Source organism: Geotrypetes seraphini, chromosome 2 (assembly GCF_902459505.1).
Source record: "Geotrypetes seraphini chromosome 2, aGeoSer1.1, whole genome shotgun sequence".
Classification (NCBI taxonomy): domain Eukaryota; kingdom Metazoa; phylum Chordata; class Amphibia; order Gymnophiona; family Dermophiidae; genus Geotrypetes; species Geotrypetes seraphini.
The window spans coordinates 214302955-214328026 of NC_047085.1; the positions used below are offsets into that span (position 1 = coordinate 214302955).

Sequence of the window (25072 nt, forward strand, 5' to 3'; positions counted from 1 at the left end):
AATATTAAAGTGACAAAATTGCAGGAATTATGAGTAGAGAATGACACGGTGACAAAATTCATCACCATTCCCGTCCCCGCGGATAACCGCGGGAAACCATCTTCATGTCATTCTTTAAGGAGAGAGGAAAGAATCAGAGTATAATTGGGCACAACCACTGACCCGCAAGCTTTGCTTTGAAGAATGCTGGTGTAGAAGGACCGAGCTTGAAATAGACACTAGAAAATGACATGGGATTATTTCCCGCGGTTATCCGCGGGGACGGGAACGGTGATGAATTTTGTCACCGTGTCATTCTCTAGGTTAGGAAAATGCATTGCAGATTCTAGAGGTCATCCAAAGTTGGGATTTGGTACACTTTACAGAACAGGGAATGAGAGGAGGAAGAGTATCCAGAGCAGAGGAGCGAATAGCACTATTGGAAGAGACATCCTCATTAACAGACTAGGAACGATAGTGTAGTGGTCTCCAATCTTTTTCATATAAAGAACCACAGTGTGAATTTGAGAAAGCTCTGAGGGATATCAAAAGATTTCAAACTTACGCACACGACTAATTTTGCAAACCTCCTTGATCCGCTTGTTCAGATGGATATTAAAAACATTTAAAAAGTAATGCCTATATTGATTCTACAATACTTCAAGGATATATTTCAAAAACTCACTTTTATTTTTTGGATCGTGAGCAGTAACACATTCCATGCATGAGACACCTGATCAGTTGCAGTGTTTGTCTGTCTTAGTTTCTATAACTTACTTTTCTTTCCTTTTAGCACCTAATCTCTTTGATACCTTTTATATTGGCAAATAAAGTTAGCTGTCCTAAGGTTATACATGCTAAGGTCCTAAGGTTAGATGCCTTTTTTGGCCAAGAAGTCTACAAGCAGTCAATTTTGTTTTTTTAAAATTTTTGACAGCTAGCGTTTTTGCCTATCAGAAATGCCCCTTCATGTATTATATTAAGCACTCTAATCATTTTGGAATGTTGGTTCCCATGCCACTATGTGCTCCTCTCCCCTTCTTTGATCAATCCCACCAGTCTTGCACCTTCACTTCCTTATCTTGCAAACATCTTAACCCCTATCCACTCACCCTCTTCTCAGAAGAGGATTTCCTTGTTATTTACTTTCAGACCACCTTTATCTGCTTTGATTCTCTTTGTTACTGCATTACTTATGTATCCATGTAATTTGCCTTTTGACTATGAAACATTAGGAATGTACATTCATTTGGAAATGAAAAGAGAAATGCAAGGGCACAGCCTTATTTTGTTTTGTTTCATTTCAAAATAGTTATTTTGTTTTGGAAATGGCCCAAAAAGAAACAAATGAATCAGCAAAATCCCAAAGATGTGATTAAGGGATGCCACCTTTCTGCACTCTCAGCATGAACACAACTCTTGGAGTGCATTCTTCTGCTTATAATGAAATAAGATTAAAAATGTATAGATGATACCTTTTTATTGGACAAACAACACATCTTTGACAAGCAATGAGCTATCCTTTCTTTATCAGGCTAGTGAAGAAACAATGCAGCTATAATGGGGTTAAAAAGCAGAAACTCATCTAGATTGTAGGTAGAGAATGACACAGGGACAAATGTTTCCCCGTTCCCACAGGAACTCATTTTCCTGTCCCGTGAATTATTTTCCTGTCCCTGCCCCATCACTGCAAGTTCCATCCTCATCTGCACAAGCCTCAAACACTTTAAAATCATAAGTGTTTGAGGCTGAGCTTACAGGAAAGGGGCAGGGACAGCGACATAACTTGCGGGCACGGGACGAGTAAATTGAATTCCTGCAGGGATGGGGAAAATATGTCCCCGTGCAATTCTCTAGTTGTAGGTTCACTGGGTATGCTGTTACAGCTGAGTGAAAGGTGGTGGGGGTGGAGGATAGACAGAGGTGATGAACAGTAACACTTTACAGTTCAAAAGATTTCTATCTGATAATGGGTGAGAAAGTCAATGTCTCTATTGAGTCCCTTTGTGTCAATCTCAAAGAATTTTGAAAGGTTTCCATTCCTGTGTGCTCTTCCTTTAAGCACCTTTATTGTAAATCCATTAAGGAAGTGACCTTCTGTTGAGAAATGCTAACCTATTGAGCTGCTATTCTTTCTTTTTTTTTTCTGTAATAGTTTGATATATCTATTAAGACAGAACATGTCCTCAGTTTTTAACTTCTTTCTCTGATGTAGCATCCCCCTTCACACTTTTTGCATTAGATCGCGTATACTCCTTGCCTGATTTTTCAAACTATGGGGAACCACAAGTACAAGGGGACACTCAGAGAAATTGAAAGGGGAGAGGTTTAGAACAAACGCCAGGAAATTCTTTTTCACCCAGAGGGTGGTGGATACATGGAACGCGCTACCGGAGGATGTGATAAGCAGAAGCACGCTACAGGGCTTCAAAGAAGGTCTGGACAAGTACCTGGAGGACAAAGGGAGACAGGGGTACAGATAAGAGTAGAGGTAAGGTTATAAGAATAGGATTAGAGGTAATTTATAAAATTAGTCAGAGACCACTGTTCAGGCAGTGGGCCTGATGGGCCGCCGCGGGAGCGGACCGCTGGGCGAGATGGACCTCTGGTCTGCCTCAGCGGAGGCAACTTCTTATGTTCTTATGATATTCAAAGTAAATTAACAGAGGAGAGATTCCTGCCTGTTAAAATTGCTTGTGTCTGACTAAGCACTGATATTCAGTCATACCTAACTAGACAGAGACATTGAATATCATTACTAAATACTACTGCATTGTCAGGTTTGTACTAGAGGGGTAACTGTGGGCAGAGCTTTGGCAGAGCCTGGAAGGGCAGGTTAGTAATGATATTTGTATCAGCAAATACACTATCCTAACTTCAGCTACAGAGGTAATTGGGCTCCATTCTGAATATTGGCAGTACCCGGTTACCTGTCCTTCTCCAAATGTTAGCCCTGGCTCAAGCCCCCATCCCACATCCTCAAGGTAGTCCCAGGGAAGGTCTATGAAGCTACTTGATGGTCTAGTGCAGTATATCGCAAACTGTGTGCCTCCTGAAATTTCAGGTGTGCAGCGGTACACTGGGGAAGAGGGAGAGGCGCGAAGAGAGATACGTCCTCTAAGCAATCTCCCGATGTCGGCACCTCTTCTTTCTGCAGGTCCTTCTCTCAGCGCAAGGCTCATGCATTGACGTCGGTGCGCTGCGTGACATCAACATGCCGATGCCAGTGCACTTCCAGGTGTCTCGAGCCGGGGACACTAGATTTAGTGTGCTCTGGCTCGAAAAAGTTTGCGAGACACTGGTCTAGAGGGCATATGCACAGGAATGATTCACTCCTGTCTGTTGTGAGTCCAGCCTCAAAATGGCTGCTGTGACCCCCTACTGAGTCTGCCCTTAGAGGTCACAGTGGCCATTTTGAGGCCAAGTCTGTGAGTTAGCATCATTTCTACCTGTATTCGTCATAGGGTATGGAGTGGGTGCTCAGACAGGACCTATTGTTTGGTTCAGGTGGAGGGAGAAACAATCAGGATGGGTGGAAGGACACACCAATGGTACAAACTAGCCTCCCCCCCTTCAGGTGAACTTAGGAAGAAGCAGCATGAATCAACATTTGTGTACCAGGGACCCAAGATATGGAATGGTCTCCCTCTCCACCTATAACAACCATGCCAGTATTACATCTTCGGGAAGAAACTTAAGACCCACTTTTTCTCCTAGGACACATAATGAAATCTCAGGAGCCTAGTTCCTATCCTTCATTCAGTGTTCATGTCCTCAGTTCTTAATCTTGTTGTAAACCACATTGAATCCTAGTTGAAATTTGTGGTGTAGATGAAAAATGTACAGTATGGTATGATATAAGATGTGACACTTTGCATTTGCCAGCTGAGTTTTAGCCAGATCCTCATCATTTTTTTTATGCAGACCCTGGCTGAACATCCACTGGTAAGTGCATAAGCTCCACTGGTCTACTCAGTATGAGTTAGCCCTGGATATTCAGTACTGAGTCCCCAAACATGGTCCAGCATTGAATATCCAGGACTAACTCTGTCCACAGTAATCAATGTTTAAAAAACACTGACCGCTTCAATATGAACTTATCATTCTGTCTTTCCTATGTGGGTAAGTAGGGTCCTGTGATATGCACTGGCCTAAAGATTGCATTGTGGTATCTGTCAAGGTTTTGTGCCATTTTCTTACAAGTTTTTGTTTCAGATTAAGTGATTGGAGGAAGGTTAAAACTGAAAGAGGGATGAGAAATACCTGATTTAGTAATTCATCATTCAGAAATAGGCATTGAAAATCTATAACTGAGTGTGTGCAGTTGGCCTCAAAATGGCAGCACATGTAGGTGCACAGAAAAATGTCACTTATGGCCATAAGTGTATTATGTGCTATTTATAAGGGTGCACATAAATGCTATAGAGCGTAATTCAAAGAGAGGTGTACACATAGGCTGAGCATGGGAAGGATAAGGGCAGAGCTTCCTTAGGCAGCTTATAGAATACTGCAAATTAATGCTGCCCGATTCAGGGGAAAATTTTTCAATTCGATTTGATTCAACCAATTGAATCGATGATTCAGTTCGATTTTCCTGCCTAATTGGGTGGATGTTTTTTTTTTTTTTTTAAACATTCTGGTGGGTTTATTTTGTAGCCTCTTCACCCATTCCACCCCCTTTGCCCTCTCCTATCCACACTGGTGCTGTGGTGTAAACAAAATAAACAAACAGAAAATACTTTTCCTCTCTCTAAGTCTTAGCACACATTCACTGTCTAACACCAACTCTGGCAGCATACACATTTCAAATCTGACATACTGTAATCAGAAAACAGAAAATACAACTTTTTTTCTACCTTTTGTTGTCTGGTCATTATTCAAATCATGTTGGTCCCAGGCTCTTTTTTCTGTTTGTCTTCTGTTAAGTCTCCTGCCCATTTGATGTTTTCTTCTTTCTCCGTGCTCACCATCTATCTTCCATCTCTGTCCTCCCCTTCTGATTCCATTCCCTCCCCCGGAGGTCTGGCACCTCTCTTTTTTTGTCTCCATCCCCGCAGTCCAGCATTTCTCTAATGACCACTTCCCCCATGCAGTATTTCTATCACCCCTTCCTCCATACCATCCCTTGGGTTCAACTTCTCTCCCTTTCTTTTACCTCCCTCCATTCCATTGTCCACCATCTCTTTCCCTCTCCTCTGTTTTAAGACCTATAATTTCTTTCCCTTCTCCCTACCCTCAGTCCGGCATGTGCCCCTCTCTTTGGATCCCCTCCCTCTGTGTACTTCTAATAGCTGCACCAAGGGCTTCCTGAAGGCTGGCATGTTTCCCCTTCTCTCCATCGTCGTCCAGCTTTCCCTGGCCTCCCGGTCTCACTTTCAAAACTAATTATGGCCTGTAGAGGATCCCCGGTGATATAGCAATTCTAGCAGGCTGCCGTCAGCCTCCGCTGCACGTTCCCTATGCTGTGATCCCGCCCCTCCTGTGATGTCACGTCCTGTTTTGGTCTGAGATGGACCACACAGAGGGAACATGCAGCAGAGGCTGACAGCAGCCTGCTAGAATCGCTACATCACCAGGGATCCTCTGCAGACCGTAATTAGTTTTGAAAGTAAGACCGGGAGGCCAGGGGGTAGCTGGACGATGGTGGGGAGAAGGGGGAAACATGCTGACCTTCAGGGAACCCCCTAAAGCTCAAAGTTAAGGGTACCCACAGTGCTGGCATCTATGCAGCACTTTCCAACCAACACCCTCACACCCCCAACGTGAGCTCTGATATCGGGCCTCCTAAAGTAGGAGCAGAAGCGGCAGTGGATGATCAACAAGAGGCAACGCTTAGGACAGGCTTTTTGCTGCTAGAACACTGCTGCTCCTGCTTTAGGAGGCCTGAAGGTATGCAAGGAGGAGGGTTGGTCAGTGTATCGGAAAACCCAATTTTTTAAAAGAAAATAAATCGATTCGAATCTGGTGAATTGATTCAAATCAGTAATTCGGGCAAATTGCAAATGCTGCATGCCACACTTAGAGGCACTATTTACAGCTGCCATTGACTCTGTATAAATGAGCAGGCCTACATTTAGGAGTACCAATACAGGTTTATGCTAGTATACTATAACATATTCTGGACTGTTATAGAAAAAGCAATCGAAGCAACCAGAGAGAGAATCCCAAAGTGCAATGGACAAAGCACTGCACAAAAACAGTGGGCCCCAAGAATTTATTAGAGTACCCGACATGGGCCATGTTTCAGCAAAATACCTGCTTAAAGGGTCAGCTTAGAAAGGGTTCCAACATAAGTAAATTGTTTTCATCAGTTAAAGATGGATTAGTCCAATGAGAAAACAGCGTCACAAATAGTAATTTCAATTCAGCGTGTGTCAGCAGAAATGAGTAAAAAAGTGTTTGGTGCCACATTCTTATACCATTAAATTGCAGTCCCAGAAAACAAATTAGTGGAGTAAACCCATGGCATCAAACACTTTTATTTGTTTTGCTGACATACACTAAATTGCTTCCGACTAATTCTTATGGCCCTTTGCGCTGTTTTTATATTATAGAGTAATTGCTAGAATGACAAGGGGACAGAATTTGTCCCAGTCCCCATGGTTAACTGTGAGAAATCATCCCCAACTCATTCTTTATGGAGAGATGGAAGAATCAGAGTATAAATGGGCACAGCCACTGACCCTCAAGCCTGAGAACTGAGGTTGAGATAAACACTAAAGAATGACATGGGATGGTTTCCCATGGTTATCCGTGAGGATGGGGACAAATTAAAGAATTGCCACCTAAGTGTTTTGAGTGAAGATGCAATTTTCTTGGTTGTATCAGAGGAGAAGCTTCCACTCACACGGAAGTTATGTCAGAGGAGAAGCTTCCGCCCACACACACGCGACTGCAGGGAGGCACAGGCAGGCTTCGCCGGCTTCAATTTCTTTTCTAAAGTGCCACAAAGGTAAGGGGGAGGTAGGGAGGGAGCTATGTGTGATCGGTGACCGCGCGCCTTCCCTCCCTTAACTGCAGGGACAAGGCCATTCACTGCTCCATTGGGCGGTGGATGGCCCTGTCCACGTGCCCGCAGTGAGCACTTTCCCCCCCCCACCGTTTCGGCGGGTTACCTGCGGATAGCTGTGGGTAACTGCCACCATGTCATTCTCTAGTCCAAAGTCCATTCTCGAAAAATACGTCCAAAATATTATTTTTTTCAGAATCATCTACTTGTACGTCCAGCTGTTTGATTGTCCAGACCGCTAAATCATCTTTCTCTATACCCCATTCTCGTCCAAAAAAATCATCCAAATCAAAAATGTATAGAACAAGATCTTTTGGACATGGGAGGGACCAGCAAGTGATGGACTGGACACCCAGACATGGCAACACAGTAGTGGTATACCTTATAGGTTACTGCTGTGAATTTCACAATAAGGGTACCATATAAACATCTTACCACAACTCCCTTATAGGTCATGGTGAGTCCCCCCAAAACCTACTATACCCACCTAACTACCACCCCAATAGCCCTTATAGCTGCAGGTGGCTCCTATATGGTCGTACAGTAGGGTTTGGGGGGGGTTGGTGGGTGCACATGTTTTACCATGAATGCAGTGGTTAGAGTGGCTTATGGGCCTGGGTCCTCCTCTCTATGGTTCGCTAGTCCACCTCCCCACCCCCACCCCCGACTACATAAGACACCTCTGTGCAGCTCTACTAGGCTTTCCTATGGAGGCAGGTATGTACTTTTTTATTCTGAGTTTTTATGGTGATGGGGGGACAGTGATCACTGGGGGAGTGTGTGTGGATCTTTACTTTGTCCCTGCAGTGGTTATCTGGTCACTTTTGATACCTTCTGGGCACTTAAGCCTGTTTTTAAATCACCTAAGTCACAATGTATATGTTACGTCTAGGAAGTCTCGTTGAATTTTCAATTATCGCTGCAGGATGACTAAGTATAGGCCAGCCCACATCCTGCCTACCTCCCGCCCTAACCACTCCTTAAAAAACACCCCTTTTCACTCTGGGCATACAGCGGCAGGGAAAAGGCCTAAGCTGCTTTTAGATACGTCTAAAACCCGTTTCAATTAGCGGCACTTTTTGATCATCCAAGTGCCGATTTAGGTGGATTTAGATGTATTTCTGTTTCGATTATGAACCTCTTTTTGTTTTGTTTTATTTCTTTTTATTTCTACATATTATCTTTAAATGTATGAATAAAGCAAACATTTTAACTTTCTCTTTACAAAGCATTTAATTTCTGACCTCCACATTGGCTTTGTACTCTACCTATATAAAATCGGATGTATGTATGTTCCAGCATAACTTTGAAATGCATGGACAGATTTCAACCAAACTTGGTATACTGTACATATCAATTACTATCTAGGGAAAAATACTGTGGGGGTGGGAAGGGGGTAACATGTAAAAAATCATTGAAAAAAGACAGATATTGCTTTGACCAATTGTGTGAAGGTTGGGCAATGAAGTGACCAAGTCATCTCCAAATGGCCCCCAAGTGACCAAGTACAATCAAAGCTACATATAGAGCTTCAGAGATAGTCCAGCAGCATAAGGCCTGACTATAGGATATGAAACAGAGAGGTGCTACATCTAGAGCTTCAGAGACAGTACAGCAGTGTGAGACCCAACTACAGGATATGAAAGATAAGTGCCTAATCCATAGTTTTTGGGTTTGCTGAAACACTCCCGATGCCGTTTAAGTCCAAGATCAGCCCCATAGAGCCATTCTTGCTGCTGAGATTGGGATATCTGGGATTGGGATTTCCGGGACTGGGATATCCGGGCAAAGACAGGTGATCAGCTAGTATTTATATAAGTTTTTGTATTTGTTAACCATAAAAATTGATGTCAATTTACAAGGATGATTGTAATGCAATATGAGCCTACTCATATGAAAAGGTGTTAGGAAAACATAGTTTTCACACACTTTTCTGGAAAGCAGTAACCTTCTGTTTGGTATGAAGAATATAATAATGTTGCATTAGAAGACTAAAATCTGTTCCACTAGATATTTGTTTGCTCCCTGATGCCTCTTTGTGACTCTGATCATCAGCTTCACTGTTGAAAAAAAACAACAAAACACACTCAAAGGTTGCTGTTTATCTGCAAATAAGCAGTTTAATGTGTAAGTCTTAAATCCCTATAGAAATAGGCAGAAAGTGAGGGCAGCATTCAATGTAAGGGGGTTATGGTGAGATGTGTACCTGGGCTTTTCTATGAAGTTTCACAGCAATGTCTCCTAGAGCAGTGGGATACGTGGCCTGGCCGCCTCTGGGGATCCCTCCCTGCCTCCCGCTGGGCATCTCTGCCTGCCCCCCCCCCCCCCCGCTAAAGCCGCCGGTGCCGGAGATTCCTCCATATCTCCCTGTGTGCCCGCCCACTGCACTATCCCCCACCCCTGAAGCCAACCTTCCCACCTCACTGGAGCTGGCATGCTCCATCACACCACCAGCAGCAACTCCGCACAGAGATGGACCAGGCCACATGCAGCAACTCACACACTGCATGTGGCTGGCCCACAAGCCTTCCCCCAGACATCAATTCTGACGTCTGAGAGAAGGTTTCGGACCAGCCGATCACTGCCTGGCTGGCCCAGAACCTTCTCGCCGATGTCAGAATTGACGTTGGGGGGAAGCTTTGTGAGCTGGCTGTGTGCAATGTGTGAGTTGCAGCATGTGCCCTGGACCATCCCTGTATGGAGTTGATGCTGGTGGTGATGGAGTATGTCAGCTATGGTGAGGTGGCAGGGTCGGCTTTAGGGGTGGGGAGTGATGCAGTGAGTGGGCAGGCAGGGAGGGATCCCCTCGGCAGTGGCTTCAGCGGGTGCAGGCAGGGATCCCTGGTGGCACCTGCGACTTCTGTAGACAGGTTGGCTTCAGGGGGAGGGGCATGAACTCGATACAGAAGGAGGGGAAGAGGCATGAAGATGAGGGCACTAACTTGGGACAGAGGAGGGAGGGAATAGAAAGGGAGAATTGATCAGCATGAGTGTGTGAGAGATGGTGCACATGAGGAAAGGAAGAAAGGAAAATTGGGCATAGAGAGAGAAAGGAGTGAGATAGAGATGCATGGGAAATAGAAGGATGAGAGGGATAAATGTTGGATATGGTGGTGGAGAGGGAACAGAGGGACAGATTGAAGGGGATGCAAGGGGGAGGAATGTTGGACATAGTGATGGAGGGAGAGATGTGGCATTGTGCTGGAGAGGGGTAATAGAAGGAGAAATGGGCATGGGGCTGGTAGGCAGTGGTGAGAAATGCTACACATGATCCAGGAGATGGGAGAGGGATAAATGATGGATGTGGCAGTAGATGAGGTGGGAGAGATGCCTGGATCTCTGAAGACAGATGGACAATGAGAGAGAGAGACAGAGAGAGAGAGAGAGAGAGGGAGACATATTGCAAATAGGGGTGGAAGAGAGAGGAAGAAAAGTTGGATTCATGAAGGGACAGAGAGAGATGTTGGTTGGGAAAGGAATGGGGTCCAGAGGAGAGGACGCGTGCAGGAGGCTGAAAGAAAGAAATATTGGAAATGCAACCAAAGACTCATTTAACCACCATACAAAGGTAGGAAAAATAATTTTATTTTCAATTTAGTGATCAAAATGTATCAGTTTTGTGAATTTATATCTGCTGTTTATATTTTGCTCTATATTTGTCTATTTTTCTATAGTTGTTACTGATTGCATATTTTAAAGTCATCTGCCTTGACCTCTTTGAACCCCCCCCAAATATAAATGATAATTAACATTTTCTGTGCGCACACTGTGCTTTGTGGTTTGTTTGTTTTTTATTTTGTGGTTACCATTATGTATTAATAAGATTATATTGTGTGTATATATTAATAATAATAATAACAGTTTATATACCGCAGTACCGTTAAGTTCTATGCGGTTTACAAAAGATTAGTGAAGTACAAGTTGAGATGACGTACAAGTTGAGTTAACTTAAGGGATGTGGGAACAATAGGGAGAAAGGGCAGGAAAAATGGATGGAAGAAATTGTGTTACAATTAGTACTATTATTTTGGGGGTGGGGTTAGGGGCGGAGCTTGGGCAGGGGTACTCAGTTGGTATTTGTTAGGCTTAGGGGGTACTTGGCTTGTAGTTGAGAAACACTGCCCTAGAAAGCTCCTGCTCTGCTAAGATGTCTGTGTGGCTAGTCTGCTACAAATGCTGGTCCTCCTATGTCCCAATGGCTTTTTTGTGTGCATTTTTCATTTAGATTTTTTTTTCTTTCTAAAATAGTTCTAAAAGATAAACATCCCGAGCGCAATCATATCTAGGAAATGACCATTTTTTAAAAACAAAAATATAGATGTTTTTCAGTTTTGAAAATAGTCATGGATGTTTTCTGCAAAATGTCTAAACTCAGATTTAAATGTCATTGAAAATGCCGTTCCATGTCAACCATAAACATCATCTATTTTGTTAAATGAAGTATGGGAGCTGAGTTAGAGTAAGGAGTATTGGGGATTAGCATGTAGCATTTATTGAACAGATTTTAAGGTTTGTGGAGAATATTATGGTTTTAGTAGTATGAATCTTATGTATATATTGTATGTCTGTATTTTTATTGTTTATGTTTATTTTGTTCTCCGCTTTTTACAAGGTGGATTATAAATTTAAAAAAACCTATAAACTATAAAAAAAATGTTTAAAACTTCCTCAAGTGATAAAATTAAAAATGAAACCTCTTAGAGTAAAGGTGCAAGGTATCAGAGAAAGAAGCCATATTCCCTGTTGACATTCTGAAAGAAACCAAATACAGACTCAGGCCTTCTTTCACAAAGCCAATTACTATGGTGGTCCACGGTAATTGCACCGAAGCCCATTGGGAATGAATGGGCTTCGGTGTCACTGCCTGATAGTCAAAATTATTTAACTGGCCACTGACTAGTAAAATCACTTGGTTGAGTTAGCTGCTAATATTCTGCGGCATTTATGTTTATGTTCATTAAGATTTGCTATACCACCTTTGCTAATTGGCAGATTTGAAAATATTGGGAATAATTCTGGATCGCAGTTTGACTTTTAGGAAGCATACGGATTTATTAATTTAAAAAAGTTATGCACTATTATGGAAGTTGAGAACAATTAAGAAGTATTTTGATATGGAGTCCTTCCTGTTGTTGGTCCAGTCTATTGTATTGTCTACCCTGGATTATTGCAATATTATTTATTTGGGGTTATCAAAAAAGATTCAGAATGCTGCAGTTCGCCTGATCTTTGACCTCAAAAAATATGATCACGTTAGTCCTTTTTATGCCAGATTGCACTGGCTGCCTTTTGGGGCCAGAGTGTTTTTTAAGTTTGGGTGTATCTGCTATAAGGCTCTTTTTTGTTTACTATCCTCTTATTTGGTAGCTTCTCTGAACTTGTTCACTTCCAAAAAATGTACCAGAAATTCAGGTATGTTCATCTTCCCTACCCCTAGGGCCTGTCGTTACAAAACGTTTTGGGACAGGACATTGGGATATCAGGCGGGGAAGATGAACTTCTGGATGAGCCCGTTGATTGCTCAAACTTCTTCATACCTTACATTTAGGAAACTACTGAAAACTTATTTATTTGAAAAATAATAATGCTGATTCTTATTCATATATTTACAGTGGCGTTTTAATTAGGCTATGTATTTTTATTGAATTTTAGATGCTGTATTTTAAATGATGTAGTATTTACTGTTGTGCGTTTTTGAAATTGTATTTTGTAACTGAAATGTTTAAGTTTACTGTTGTGAACTGCCCAGAACTGTCGGTGGTGGCGGTATACAATAAAATAAATTATTATTATTATCATTATTATTATCAAAGTGGTTAACAATTTAAAATCAATAGAGAGGAGAAAAGAAGTACAATATCAAATAGGACAGAGCCATACATTAAGAACAATTGGGCTAGATTCACTAACTTGTCCGAATTGGAACAATCCGTTTCTGATTCAGGCAGGTCTGACAAATTCACTGACCTACAATAAGCAAATGGGGGTTGATTGGATGTGGCTAACAGTTTCCCCCTCTCCCTAATGAACGAGGCAGGAGGGATGCCCAATCCCGCCTGCTGAAAGACCTCCCACCCGCCCTCGACAATCGCCTGCAGAAGGGTATCCAAACCCTCCTGCCGGTAGGCCCCCCCGCCCCACCACCTCAGACGATTGTGGCAGGAGGGTGCCCAACCATTCCTGCCGGTAGGTTCTCCACCCTTTCCTGAAGATCGCCAGCAGGAGGGTGCCCAATCCCTCCTGCCATACCCCCCCATCGAACCCCCTGTCCCTGAAACCCCCTAATGAAATGACCTACCCCCTCCGCGGAACCCCCTCAAACTCACCTAGCAAGTTGGCCGGCTGGCTGGGTACTCGCACCTGCCAGCAGGCAGGCCCATCTCTGTCCAAATGAGGTGGGCCCACCCCTTCACTGCCCAACCCATAGGAGGCGGGCCTTCCAGCCGGCAGGTGCAAGGACCTGTCCATCCATCCATCCAACTTGCTAGGTGAACCCATGAGGTGGGTTCCGGGGAGGGGGCGGGGGGCTTCATTGAGGGGGGTCCAGGGAAGGAGGTTTGGGGGTTTATGTTAGGGGGATTCGGGAATGAGGGGTTTCGTTGAGAGGGTCTGTCAGGAGGGATTGAGCATCCTCCTGCTATCAATCTTCGGAAAGGGTGGAGAGCCTACCGGCAGGAGGGGTTGGGCGCACTTCTGCCGTGATCGTCAGGGGTGGGGTGGGTTTGGGGGGCCTCTCAGCAGGAAGGGTTGGGAAACCTCCTGCCGGCTATCATCAGGGTTGGATGGGGGGGGGGTATTTCAGCAGGAGGGATTGGGCTTCCCTCTTGCCTCATTCATTTAGGGGGAGGGGGGCTATACTAATTGCAGCAGGGAGATCCCTTGCCACGATTATATATTGTAAGCATTGCCCGCTCTACTAGGGAGATGTGTAGGGTTGCCTAGGTTTGCCTAAGGCTGCCGCCTAGGCCTCCCTAGGCTTCCGGAGGCACCTTCAACATAGGCAGCCTGCCTGGAGAGCATTTTTTTTTTAAATGTGCATTCTGATTGGCTGATTAGACAGCTGTAGGACGCCTACAGCTGCCTATAATCAGGACGCAGTTTGCAGAATCCAGGCCAAAATGTCTAAAACTTGGATTTGAATGTCATATTGAAAATGTCCCTCTATATCAGCTAGTAGCGTCATTGCTGGAATGATATGTCCTTTATAATGAAAACTATAATATTGTATAAGAATGAAGTAAAACCTATGCTATTGGCTAGATGTTTAGTAAAATCAGGATTACAGGCAGTGCAAGAAAAATAATCTTTGGAGATACAATGAACAAAGACATGAACTCATATTATCTCAATGGCCACATATTTGGGCTTGGAGGATGAGATGTACAGTGTCGGCATATATGAGACAAACTTGTTTTTTTTCTGTTACATAGAGCATTTTGGACCCTAGTTCGTTTACAGAAATTAGATAGCTCTAAATCTAATAGATGCTGGCACTGTCATCTTGAAGCTGGGACATTAGATCATTTGTTATTCTATTTTCCATTGATACTTGCTTTCTGGAAATCAATATGGAGTCAAATAAATAATTTGTTAGATAATCCGGTGGCATTATCCTATGACACCGTATTGTTTGGCATGTCAAAGAGGGCTAAAAGCCAAATATCCTCTAATAATAATAAGCTTCTACTCATTATGACAAGGGTTGCCATACAACAGATTACGAATAATTGGAAAAATTGGGATAGGCTGAATTATAGCTTTTGGTGGAACTCTTTGTGTCACATTTTCAAAATGGAAAGGATAATTGCCATGCAGCAAGGAAATTTTAAGAAATTTCAGGTTATTTGGGAGCCATTAACAAGATACTCTAAAGATTGAAATTACTGCATAGAGCAAATATTAATTTTTCCCTTTTGTTCATACATGTCCAGGGTGAGGTGGGGGTGGGTGGGAATATTTCATGATTTCTATTGCTTATGAATAATTATTGGATATAAGGGAAGGGAAATATTTGGTGAGAGTTCAAATTTGATGATATATTAAGTGATGTTAAAATATAAAATGATTGTATTTTATGTTACACTTATTGTGAGTTTTAAAAATGAATAAAGATTTATAGAAAAAAAAAGACATGAATTCAGAGATAATCAACTTTTAAATGTGTATTTTTCTTTTAAAATGACCTGGTAGGACTGGAAGCAGCATCAGGATCTCGAGCCATCACAGTCCCTATAATTGTTCCCATGTCAGTATCTTCCTGGGCTTCAAAGAGGTAAGACGATCTGCTAAAGATAGGTGGTTCATCCACATCCTCTATCGAGATTTTCACAGTAGTGGAGTCCTTGAAAGGCCCAAGATAGTAAAAACGTGGATCCACATGAGTGTTCATTGCCTCCACTTTCAGAGTGTACAGTCGCTTGGCCTCATAATCTAATGGCTTGGAATGGAAAGGAGGAGACAAATGGGAAAGGAGTTATTATGACTGCTTTGGTTGAAAGATAGATTGAAGAAAAAAGACAATGTACATAATTTTTCAGCTAAAACTACTAAAGCATAAGGAATAATAGAATTCACAACAGTTGTAACTGGATAGTATAAAAACTCGTCAGCTTTCATTGTCTTTTCAATTTTGGCCATATAAAATCATGTCGGTGACATCTGAGACCTCTGGCATGACTCATTCATTCATTTGGGGCTCCTTTTACAAAGGTGCGCTAGCAGTTTTAGTGCACGCTAAAATGCTGCGCGCGCTAGCCGCTACCGCCTCCTTTTAAGCAGGCTGTAATTTTTCAGCTAGCGCGCGCTAATCCAGTACGTGCGCTAAAAACGCTAGTGCGCCTTTGTAAAAGGAGCCCGTTATGTTCGTAATGTTAGAAATGTCCATCTGGCATGAGTCAGGTATTAATACAACTAGAATGTATCTATTTATTTAAAAAATCTATCACACTTTCACGTTTTCCAAAAATGTCTGCAATCTAAACTGTGTATGTACTCTTGTAACCCGTTCTGGGCTCTTTTGGGAGGATGGGCTAAATAAATTAATAAATAAAATGAAGTAGGTGCCCTATTAGGCATCTAATGCTAGGTACTTTTTTATAGAATTATCTTCTCTATAGAGCTAAGCACCTCCATTTAGGACCTCATCCTTTAATGGCACCTGAGCACCCAGGTTCTGTTATAAATTATTAGTATAACCCAATATCAGCATGGCTAATGTTGCTAGCAGTGTAAAAGAAGCTCTTTATTATGTAATTTGATTTCAATCATATTATTTAGGGCCTCTTCTATTAAACCGCACTAGCGGTTTTAGCGCCAGGAGCCGCGCTCAATGGCCCGCGTTACTCCCGACGCTCATAAGAACTCTATGAGCGTCAGGAGCAGCGTGTCTCCCCACACTAAAACCGCTAGCGCGGTTTAGTAGAAGAGGGGGTTAGTGTTTCTTAATAATTTTGTCCTGCTGTACACTTTTTGTAAAATAAGTATCTGACAGGTGAAGTTTTTGAAAATTGCCCAACCCAAATATATTGTTTTCAAAGAACTAATCCCTCTTCAAACTATAAATGATCTTTTTTTTAGTTTTTTTTGGAAGAGATACTCATGTATGACAAAGCTCTAAGGCTTTGGCAATATTTTTTTAAATTGCCCTTAAGAAAATGGACTATCAAAGTTGCTTGCCCACATCATGCAAACCCTTCTTTGTAAATTCTACAGTGTAATAAACCAAAAAGTGATAAATATTTATATTCATAAATGTCTTCCAAATTAGACAAATATCTTCAAATTGAAAAGTCTCTCTTAAATCCAGAGAATGAAAAATTGTGCCACTCCATATACCACGTGTAGCAGGGCTGATTACAATACCATAGAAAATGTACTTATCTGGTACAAATAAAAATGATGGTATGAGAGTCCAACAGAGCACTCTGTTTTGGAGAATCCTTCCTCAGGGGCACTTCAACGTTTTCCACTGTTCATACAAAGTCTTTTGCCAACATAAGGAGGGTCATTCAAATGGCACTAAGCAGCTTGCTGCATGGCATTCATTTCCTTGTTCCTGAAGGCAATAAAAGGATCAGTTAATGTAATTACATCAGAGAAACCTAGGTAATGATTTGAAATGTATCAATGTTCAGGCCAATAGACTCACACGATTGTAGACCATTCAGTACAATCATTCAGGCCCTGTGGATCTACAGATTGCAGTTCAAAAATCCAGTATTGTTCCCTTAGCATTAAATAGAAGATTCTGACTCCCTGATATGTAACTGGAACCTGCTAAAATACAAACCACGAGAAGAGCAAAGAAAAGCACAAGGGTTCTGGGCAAATAAATGTATTGGGCCATGCTTCAGCATATTCACCTGTGCCAGGGGATGGACAAATTAAACCATCCAACATCAAATAATCCCTTTTAGACGATATTCATTGAGACACACATGAACATTTCTAATGGTGTGTTCCACATATAGGCACATGAATAACTATATAGCAAATGTAGAAGAAAATATAGTTGTATAGTAAAATCTATATGTTTTCAAAGTTGTGGGATGTTGCCAGATAGAACAATTGAAAGACATTGGACAAGCACTATAGTCCTGATTCTCTAACCCTGCATCCTGATTTTAGGCAGCGATAGGTGTCTTACTTCCATCTGGCAGCCAATCAGGATGCACGTTTTCTAACAAAACTCAGGCGAGGAAGGACAATTACATTGTAGATGTCTATTGTGGGTCTATGGAGATGCGTAGGGACACTTAAGCTTGCCCAAGATGGGTTGTGAGCATGATTTCACCCAGAAGTGGCCTTGGACGTGTTTAAGTGTCCCTACATGTTTCCATAGACGTACAACAGATACCTGAAATGTAGGCCTGGAAAATGCTGGCCTACGTTTCATAATCGTAAAAATAGACACTACAGCCGGTTGAGCTGATCATGGCATGGGAATCCCCGATCAGCTGAGTCAGGAGGACTCCCCTAAACTGTAGCTTCATGGAGTCCTGCCGACTGAGCTGATCAGGGGAAATTCCCCCGCCATGATCAGCTCAATGGATGCAGAGGGCAAAGGACACCCGAACACCCACCCCTGAGATTGACAGGAAGGATGCCCATTCTCTCCTGCCTGAACCTCCCCCCCCCAATATCCCCCAAGATTGTCAGGAGGGATACCCACTCCCTCCTGTCACCAGGCCCCTGAAACCCACGACTTCAACCCATACCTGTAGAGGAAGACCGGCAAGAGGGATGCCTAGTCTTCTCCTTCGCGGTGCATCCTGATATGCACCAGGGAGGGGACTAAGACCCTGATTATCCTAGGTGCCTAGGGCCCCTCCATGCACTGGGGTGGTGCCTAAGGCCCTGATTGGCCTAGGTGCATAAGGCTCATCTTATGGGAGAGGCCTTAGTCACCTGGGTCAATCAGGGCCTTAGTACCCTCCCCGATGCATCCCAAGAGGCACTGGGAAGGGAAAGGCCCACCATTATGAAGAGGCTTGCCTGCTAGCAAGAGTGACTAGGCATCCCTCTTGCCAGTCTTTCTCTACATCAGGGGTGTCAAAGTCCCTCCTTGAGGGCCGCAATCCAGTCGGGTTTTCAGAATTTCCGCAATGAATATGTATGAGATCTATTAGCATACAATGAAAGCAGTGCATGCAAATAGATCTCATGCATATTCATTGGGGAAATCCTGAAAACCCCACTGGATTGCTGCCCTCGAGGAGAGACTTTGATACCCTGCTCTACAGGTATGGGGATGTATCAGGGGTTTGGGTTGGGGTATCGGGGGTTCAAGGGGGCCCAGTGGCAGGAGAAAGTGGGCATTTATCCTGCCGAGCTCAGGGTTGGCGTGTTGGGGGGGTATCAGGCAGGAGGGAGTGGGCATCCCTCCTGCTGTTCTTGTGTGTGTGTGTGGGGGGGGGGGGGGTCAGGGTGTGTGTGTGTTCCTCTACCCACCACAGCTGATTGCGGCAGGGGAATTTCTCCCTGATCAGTTGAGCTTGCAGGACTTCCTGAAGCCGCAGGTTTGGGGAGTCCTGCTATCTCAGCTGATTGGGGGATTTCCATGTTGCAATCAGCTGATGGCAAAGGATCCCTTTGCAAAGATAGGTGGCTGAGACAGCTATCTTTATGATCAGACAGGCACAATATTCTAACTGGTGCCAGTTGACATGAGTGCCAGTTAGAATTGAAGTGTAAGGCATCTGTGCTTTAATGTAGATGTGATTCTGCATGGGATGCCGGTATGTGATTGACACGTGATTTTCGGCTGCTTCTTAGGTGGTCACTGAGACCGGCATCCTATACAGAATCAGGCCCTCCATGTTCCAAAAGAAGTATGTGCATGTTCATGAACCATCTGAACTTGTTGATATTTAAACTTCACTGACATTACAGTAAATAATTGGCCAAGTTCTTACCCTATGAATATGCTATACAAGGTCCCTCTTGGAATACAGAGTACAATTTTAATACATGTCAATGCTGATATATACTCTGTGCTATAGCCAGAGCTAAATTAGAATATGACAAAATGCAATGCAGTATGCAGATGACGCTATCATGCATCCTCAGTCTTCTTAGATTTCTGTAGGTCCTTTGGATCCTGCTATTGCCACTTTTTGAAACCTGATTCTGAACGTCATTAATACTTTGGAGACCAATCCTAATCGAAAATCTTATGTCAATTTGTCCACTAGGGAATTTAAAATGATTTTATTTATTTTTCTATACCGTTCTCCCAGGGAGCTCAGAACGGTTTACATGAATTTATTCAGGTACTCAAAGCATTTTTCCCTATCTGTCCCAGTGGGCTCACAATCTATCTAATGTACCTGGGGCAATGGGGGGATTAAGTGACTTCCCCAGGGTCACAAAGAGCAGGGTGGGTTTGAACCCATAACTTCAGGGTACTGAGGCTATAGTTTTAACCACTGCACCACACTCTCCCATTTAATGATTAAGCCTGCAGATAAATGAGGATCTATAGTTTTCTTACACCGTATAGATTATCAGAAGGAAATAATTGATCACTTAATCCCACATGGAACACCAAATGGAAAGATCTCATGTCTGACATTGTGTCCGAAATAGCAAAGATAGTAAGTAAGGCTTACTGCAAGGGACAGTTAATAAAGGCAGAAACAAACCCCCTCTTTTACAAAACTGCAATATCAGTTTCTAGCGCAGGAAGCCACGCTGAATGGCCCGCACTGCTTCCGATGCTCATAAAAACTCAATGAGCATCGGGAGCAGCGCGGGCCATTCAGTGCGGCTCCTCACGCTAGAAACTGCTATCGCAGTTTCGTAAAAGGAAGCCTAAGTTTCTAAAATTTTATTATTTATGTAAGAGTTATAGTCCACCTGAAACCTAATCTAAATATACCTATGTTTTACATGGTTCCTAAAATACATAAATCTATAAAGTCACCTCCAGGTAGACTCATTGTTGCTCTGGGAGGCTCAGCAGTAGAGCTATTATCAAAGTTTTTAAGAGTACTTTTTTTAAACCATTTGTTCTGCAACCTTTCTATATTCTGAAAACTACTCTTTATTTTATGGCCAAAATAAGACCAGTAAGAGATCTTCAAAATATTGACATTAGTCACTATGGATATCCATAGACCAGAATTCCACAATATGTAGCACTGGTCCTAGTGAATGAAACATTGAACAAGCACAGTATACCAACTCTGGTATCTACTACTTTTCTAACAATATTGACTAAGTTTATTCTGTTTATATACCGCAAGGCCATAAAGTATATATACCGCAATGCCATAAAGTTTATATACCGCAAGGCCATAAAGTTTATATACCGCAAGGCCATAAAGTTTATATACCGCAAGGCCATAAAGTTCTATGCGGTTTACAATAGTTTAAAAAAACAATAAAAGAAGTTGAATAGAACTAAAAAAGTTAAAAGCTAATAATTAGAGACACTAAAACGATCAAAATGGTGCACAATAAAATTTTTATGAATTAGCTGCCTAAATACTTTGAAAACGGATATGTTTTTAGATGTCTCTTAAATTCCCCACAAGTGTCAGTAAGCAAAAGCAATTGTTCTAAATCCTTACCCCCCAGAACGCTGCTTGATATGAAAAAATATTTTGATGATGTTTTTTAAATTTACATCCTCTAACAGGCGGAAAAACAAAATTCAGATGCGAGTTTCTCTTATGTCTGTTGGTTGCAAAAGAGAAAAGCTCAATTATATATTTGGGAGCTAAACCAAAGAAAGCCTTAAAACAGAAGCAACCAAACTTAAACTTCACCTGCGCTTCCATTGGCAGCCAATGCAGTACTCGATAGGAGGGCGTTACGTGATCGTATTTCTTCAACCTAAAAATCAGCCTGATTGCCGCATTTTGTAGTATTTTATGCTCCACGGTGAATTTTATGTTCAACGACAAGGAATAGCTATGAGGACAGCAGCTTCCCCAAATATTGCCAATTTATATAAGTATCTCATCCTTTGAACATAAACACATGTTTCCCTTGCATTATTTTTCTACCATAAAAATTTGGGTATGTTTTATTGATGACATACTGTTCATACAGCAGTCCACTGAATAACATTTATACAAGTTTTTTTTAAAAATTGAATAAACACCTTGGATGTCCATTTAAAACCGTCCATCAGGTTGTGCTTTTAGTTATTCAGGTTCCGAAAGTGGGACATGAATTACAGACTACTGCATATCATAAGAAAATTGAGAAAATCAGTTATTTGACATATACTAGCTGTCATCCTCAACGCTTGAGGACAGCGATCCTTATAATACAATTTTTGAGGAGTCATAGAGTTTCAGAAACAAGCTATGATTTTAGGCCTTTTTATTGACTGGAGCTACCCACATACTGTAGTGCAAAAAGCTTATTTAAGGGTTTTATATGCCAATCTGAACTTATTTTTTTAAGATCTTTTAAATGGGAGCCTAAAGAGAAACATATTTGTGTTTTTTGTCATATTCTAACAGCTCCGGCTGTAGCAAGGTATATCAACCCTGGCATATATTAAAATTGTACTCTGTATTCAAAGAGGGGCCTTATATAACATATGCCTGAAGCAAGAACTTGGCCCCAGTGAAGTTTAGATCTCAACCAGTTCAGATGGTTCATGAACCTGCACACGCTTCTTGTGGAATATGTAGTGTTTGCCAATGCCTTTAAATTGTACTATATGCCAACATCCCACAACTTTGAAAACATATAACTTTACCAAACAACTGATTGTTCTTCTACATTTGTTATAACGTGGTTGTGTCACAAGTTGTATGTGGGACCCACCATCAGAAGTATCTGTGTGTGTCTCAATGAACACTGGAGTCATTTAAATACCATTATAGCTCCAACGGTGGCACATTTTATGCAGTATTAACACAAATTGGTTTGCAGTTAAGCAGGTTATGGTTACATATCAGGAGACAGGATCTCCTGTTTAACACTTAGGCCCACACTCTATAAACAATAGCTTAAGTTAGGCACGGTACGCTAACTTAAGTGGCAAAGCCATTTAAAAACTGTTCAAAAATCATTTAAAAACAAAAATGTAGGTGCCTACAAAACCAGTGCCTAGATCACATTTACAGGGGTGCCTTAGAATGCCTAAAGTCAAAGTAGGCTTGTATTATGCCGGAAACAACCTTATAAATCCTTAGGTACCTCTGTAGACGTGGTTCACATCAAACATAGGCACCAGAAACATAGGCTTTGAAAACCATGGCCTACATTTCCAGTACCTATGTTTGAGGTAGCTACAATTCTACAAACGGCGCCATTGCGTGAGTGACATGCAATTGGCGGCCATTTTAAAGGTGGTCACTGATAACGGTGCTGTTTGTAGAATCTGGCCTTTAAGAAACAATATTGGATTTTTGAATTGCAATCTGTAGCTCCACAGAGTCTGAATGATTATATTGAATGGTTTACAATTATGTGAGTTCATTTGGCCTGAACGTTGATAGACTTCATGTCATTATGTAGGTTTCTCTGATGTCATTACGCTAAGTGATCCTTTTATTGCCTTCAGGAATGAGGGTATGAATACCATGCTGCAAGCTACTTAGTACCATTTGAATGAGCCTCTTTATGTTGGCAGAAGACTTTGTACGAACAGTAGAAAACACTGGTGTCCCTGAGGAAAGATGGCATCATTTTTGAACCAGATAAGTTCTATGGTTTTATTTAATTGTGGTTAGTATGTCCCTCTTATCTGTACCCTTCTCCTTCACTGCCAACTCCAGACTCCGTCCCTTCTATCGTGCTGCACTGTATGCCTGGAACAGACTGCCTGAGTCAATACATTAAGCTCCATCACTAGCAATATTCAAATCCAAGCTAAAAGTCCATATTTTTGAGGCTGCTTTCAACTCCTAACTCCCCATCACCATAAGATGACTATGTCCATCTTATCATTTCTCTGCAGGAAACTCCCCAACTCCTATCTGCCCCATCTATTCTGTTTGTCCGTCCTAATTAGATTGTAAGCTCATCTGAGCAGGGACCGTCTATTACATGTTAAATGTACTGCACTGCATATGCCTTTCAGTGCTATAGAAATGATAAATAGTAGTAGTAGTAGTAGTAGTAGTAGTTGTAGTAGAAGTAGACGACATGGAATATATAGAGTGGCTTTATTTTTCATTATATGGATTTAAGAGAGGCTTTTTAATTCAAAGATATTTGTCTAAATTGGAAGACATTTATGAATATCAGTATTTATCACTTTTTTGTTTAATACACTGCACATTTTAAAAAGGAGGGTTTACATGATGTGTGCACACACCTTTGATGGTCTGTTTTGATATGGGCAGTTTCCAAAAATATTGCCATAGCCGTGGAGGGACATAATTGAAAGGAACGTCTAAGTCCGTTTCATCCAAGTCGCAAGTCATTCAAAGTAAAAAACAGTTTAGGACACATTTTCAAAAAATATGTCCAAATTATTTTCCATTTCAAAAATTGTCTAACTATACGTCCTGCTGATCTGATCGTCCAAGTTGCTAAATCGTCCATCTTTATACCACATTTTCGTCCAACTTTTCATCCAAGGCAAAAATGCCTAGAAACAGACCTTTTGGACATGGGCGGGGTCTACAAAGTGATGGACTGGACAACCAGAAATGGCACCTAAATAGTTGCGGTACCTTATAGGGCACTGCTGTGAACTTCACAAAAAGGGTGCCATGTCTTCATATAACTACAGCTCCCTTATAGATAATAGTGAGCCCCCCAAACCACCTTCAAAATCCCCTAGACCCACCTATTTACCACCCCAATAGCCCTTATGGCTGCAGAAGCCACTTATAGGGCAGTACAAAAGGGTTTGGTTTTTTTAGGGGAGTGCACATGTTTAACCAGCAGTGCAGTGATTACAGTGGCTTATGGGCATGGGTCACCCCCAAGACGACTTAGGCTGCCCCTATGCAGGTCGACTAGGCTTTCCTATGCCAGGCTGCCAGGTGATGACTGTCTGGAAGCTGAATTTTAAAGGTGTGATTACGATTTATATGAGGTTGGGGGGGGGGTTGGTGATCACTGGGGTAGTATGTGGGGGTCTGTAGTTTATGTCTGCAGTGCTTATCAGGTGACTTTAGGTGGTTTTTTTGTGACTTAGACCAAGTTCTGTTTATGCTGTGCTGTATAACTTTTGGTTATACATGCAGTACAACTAAGTCTAAGCCGACCCATGTCCCACCCAAATCCCGCCCTTGACACTCCTCCTGAAATGCCCCATTTAGCTATGGTCGTTCAACAGCACTGTGAAGGCCTAGGTCATTTTTAAATATGTCGAAAACCTGGTTTTATTATTGGCACTTGGACGTTTTTGACTTATGATTGTCCAAGTGCCAACTTAGGATGGTTTTTGGACGTTTTTCTCTTTTGATTATGAGCCCCTTAGAGCTTTGTCACATGTGAGTATCTCCTCCAAAAATTTCAAAAAATATTCTAAAAAAAAGTTCTCACATAGTTTCAAGAGGGATTGGTTCTTTAACAGATCTGATTGTTTACCTCTCTTTATTGGGGTTCTATACTGTTTGAAATTCTTTTCATAAAAAATATAGATTAAACATTATAGGATATTGG

General features: G+C 42.0%; 1 protein-coding gene across 7 annotated transcripts in view; it reads right to left on the bottom strand.

Moving 5' to 3' along the window:
• The window catches only part of CDH10 (cadherin 10), a 518016-nt gene that overhangs the window by 63853 nt on the left and 429091 nt on the right, over positions 1 to 25072 (bottom strand). For 6 of the 7 annotated variants that reach the window (XM_033934920.1, XM_033934922.1, XM_033934921.1 and 3 more), the window contains one exon: positions 15172 to 15425. In XM_033934920.1, coding sequence (XP_033790811.1) covers positions 15172 to 15425 — 254 coding nt within the window. Of the gene's footprint in view, positions 1 to 15171; positions 15427 to 16867; positions 16994 to 25072 lie in introns of those variants that run through there. The other variant, XM_033934927.1, reaches the window with a different exon arrangement.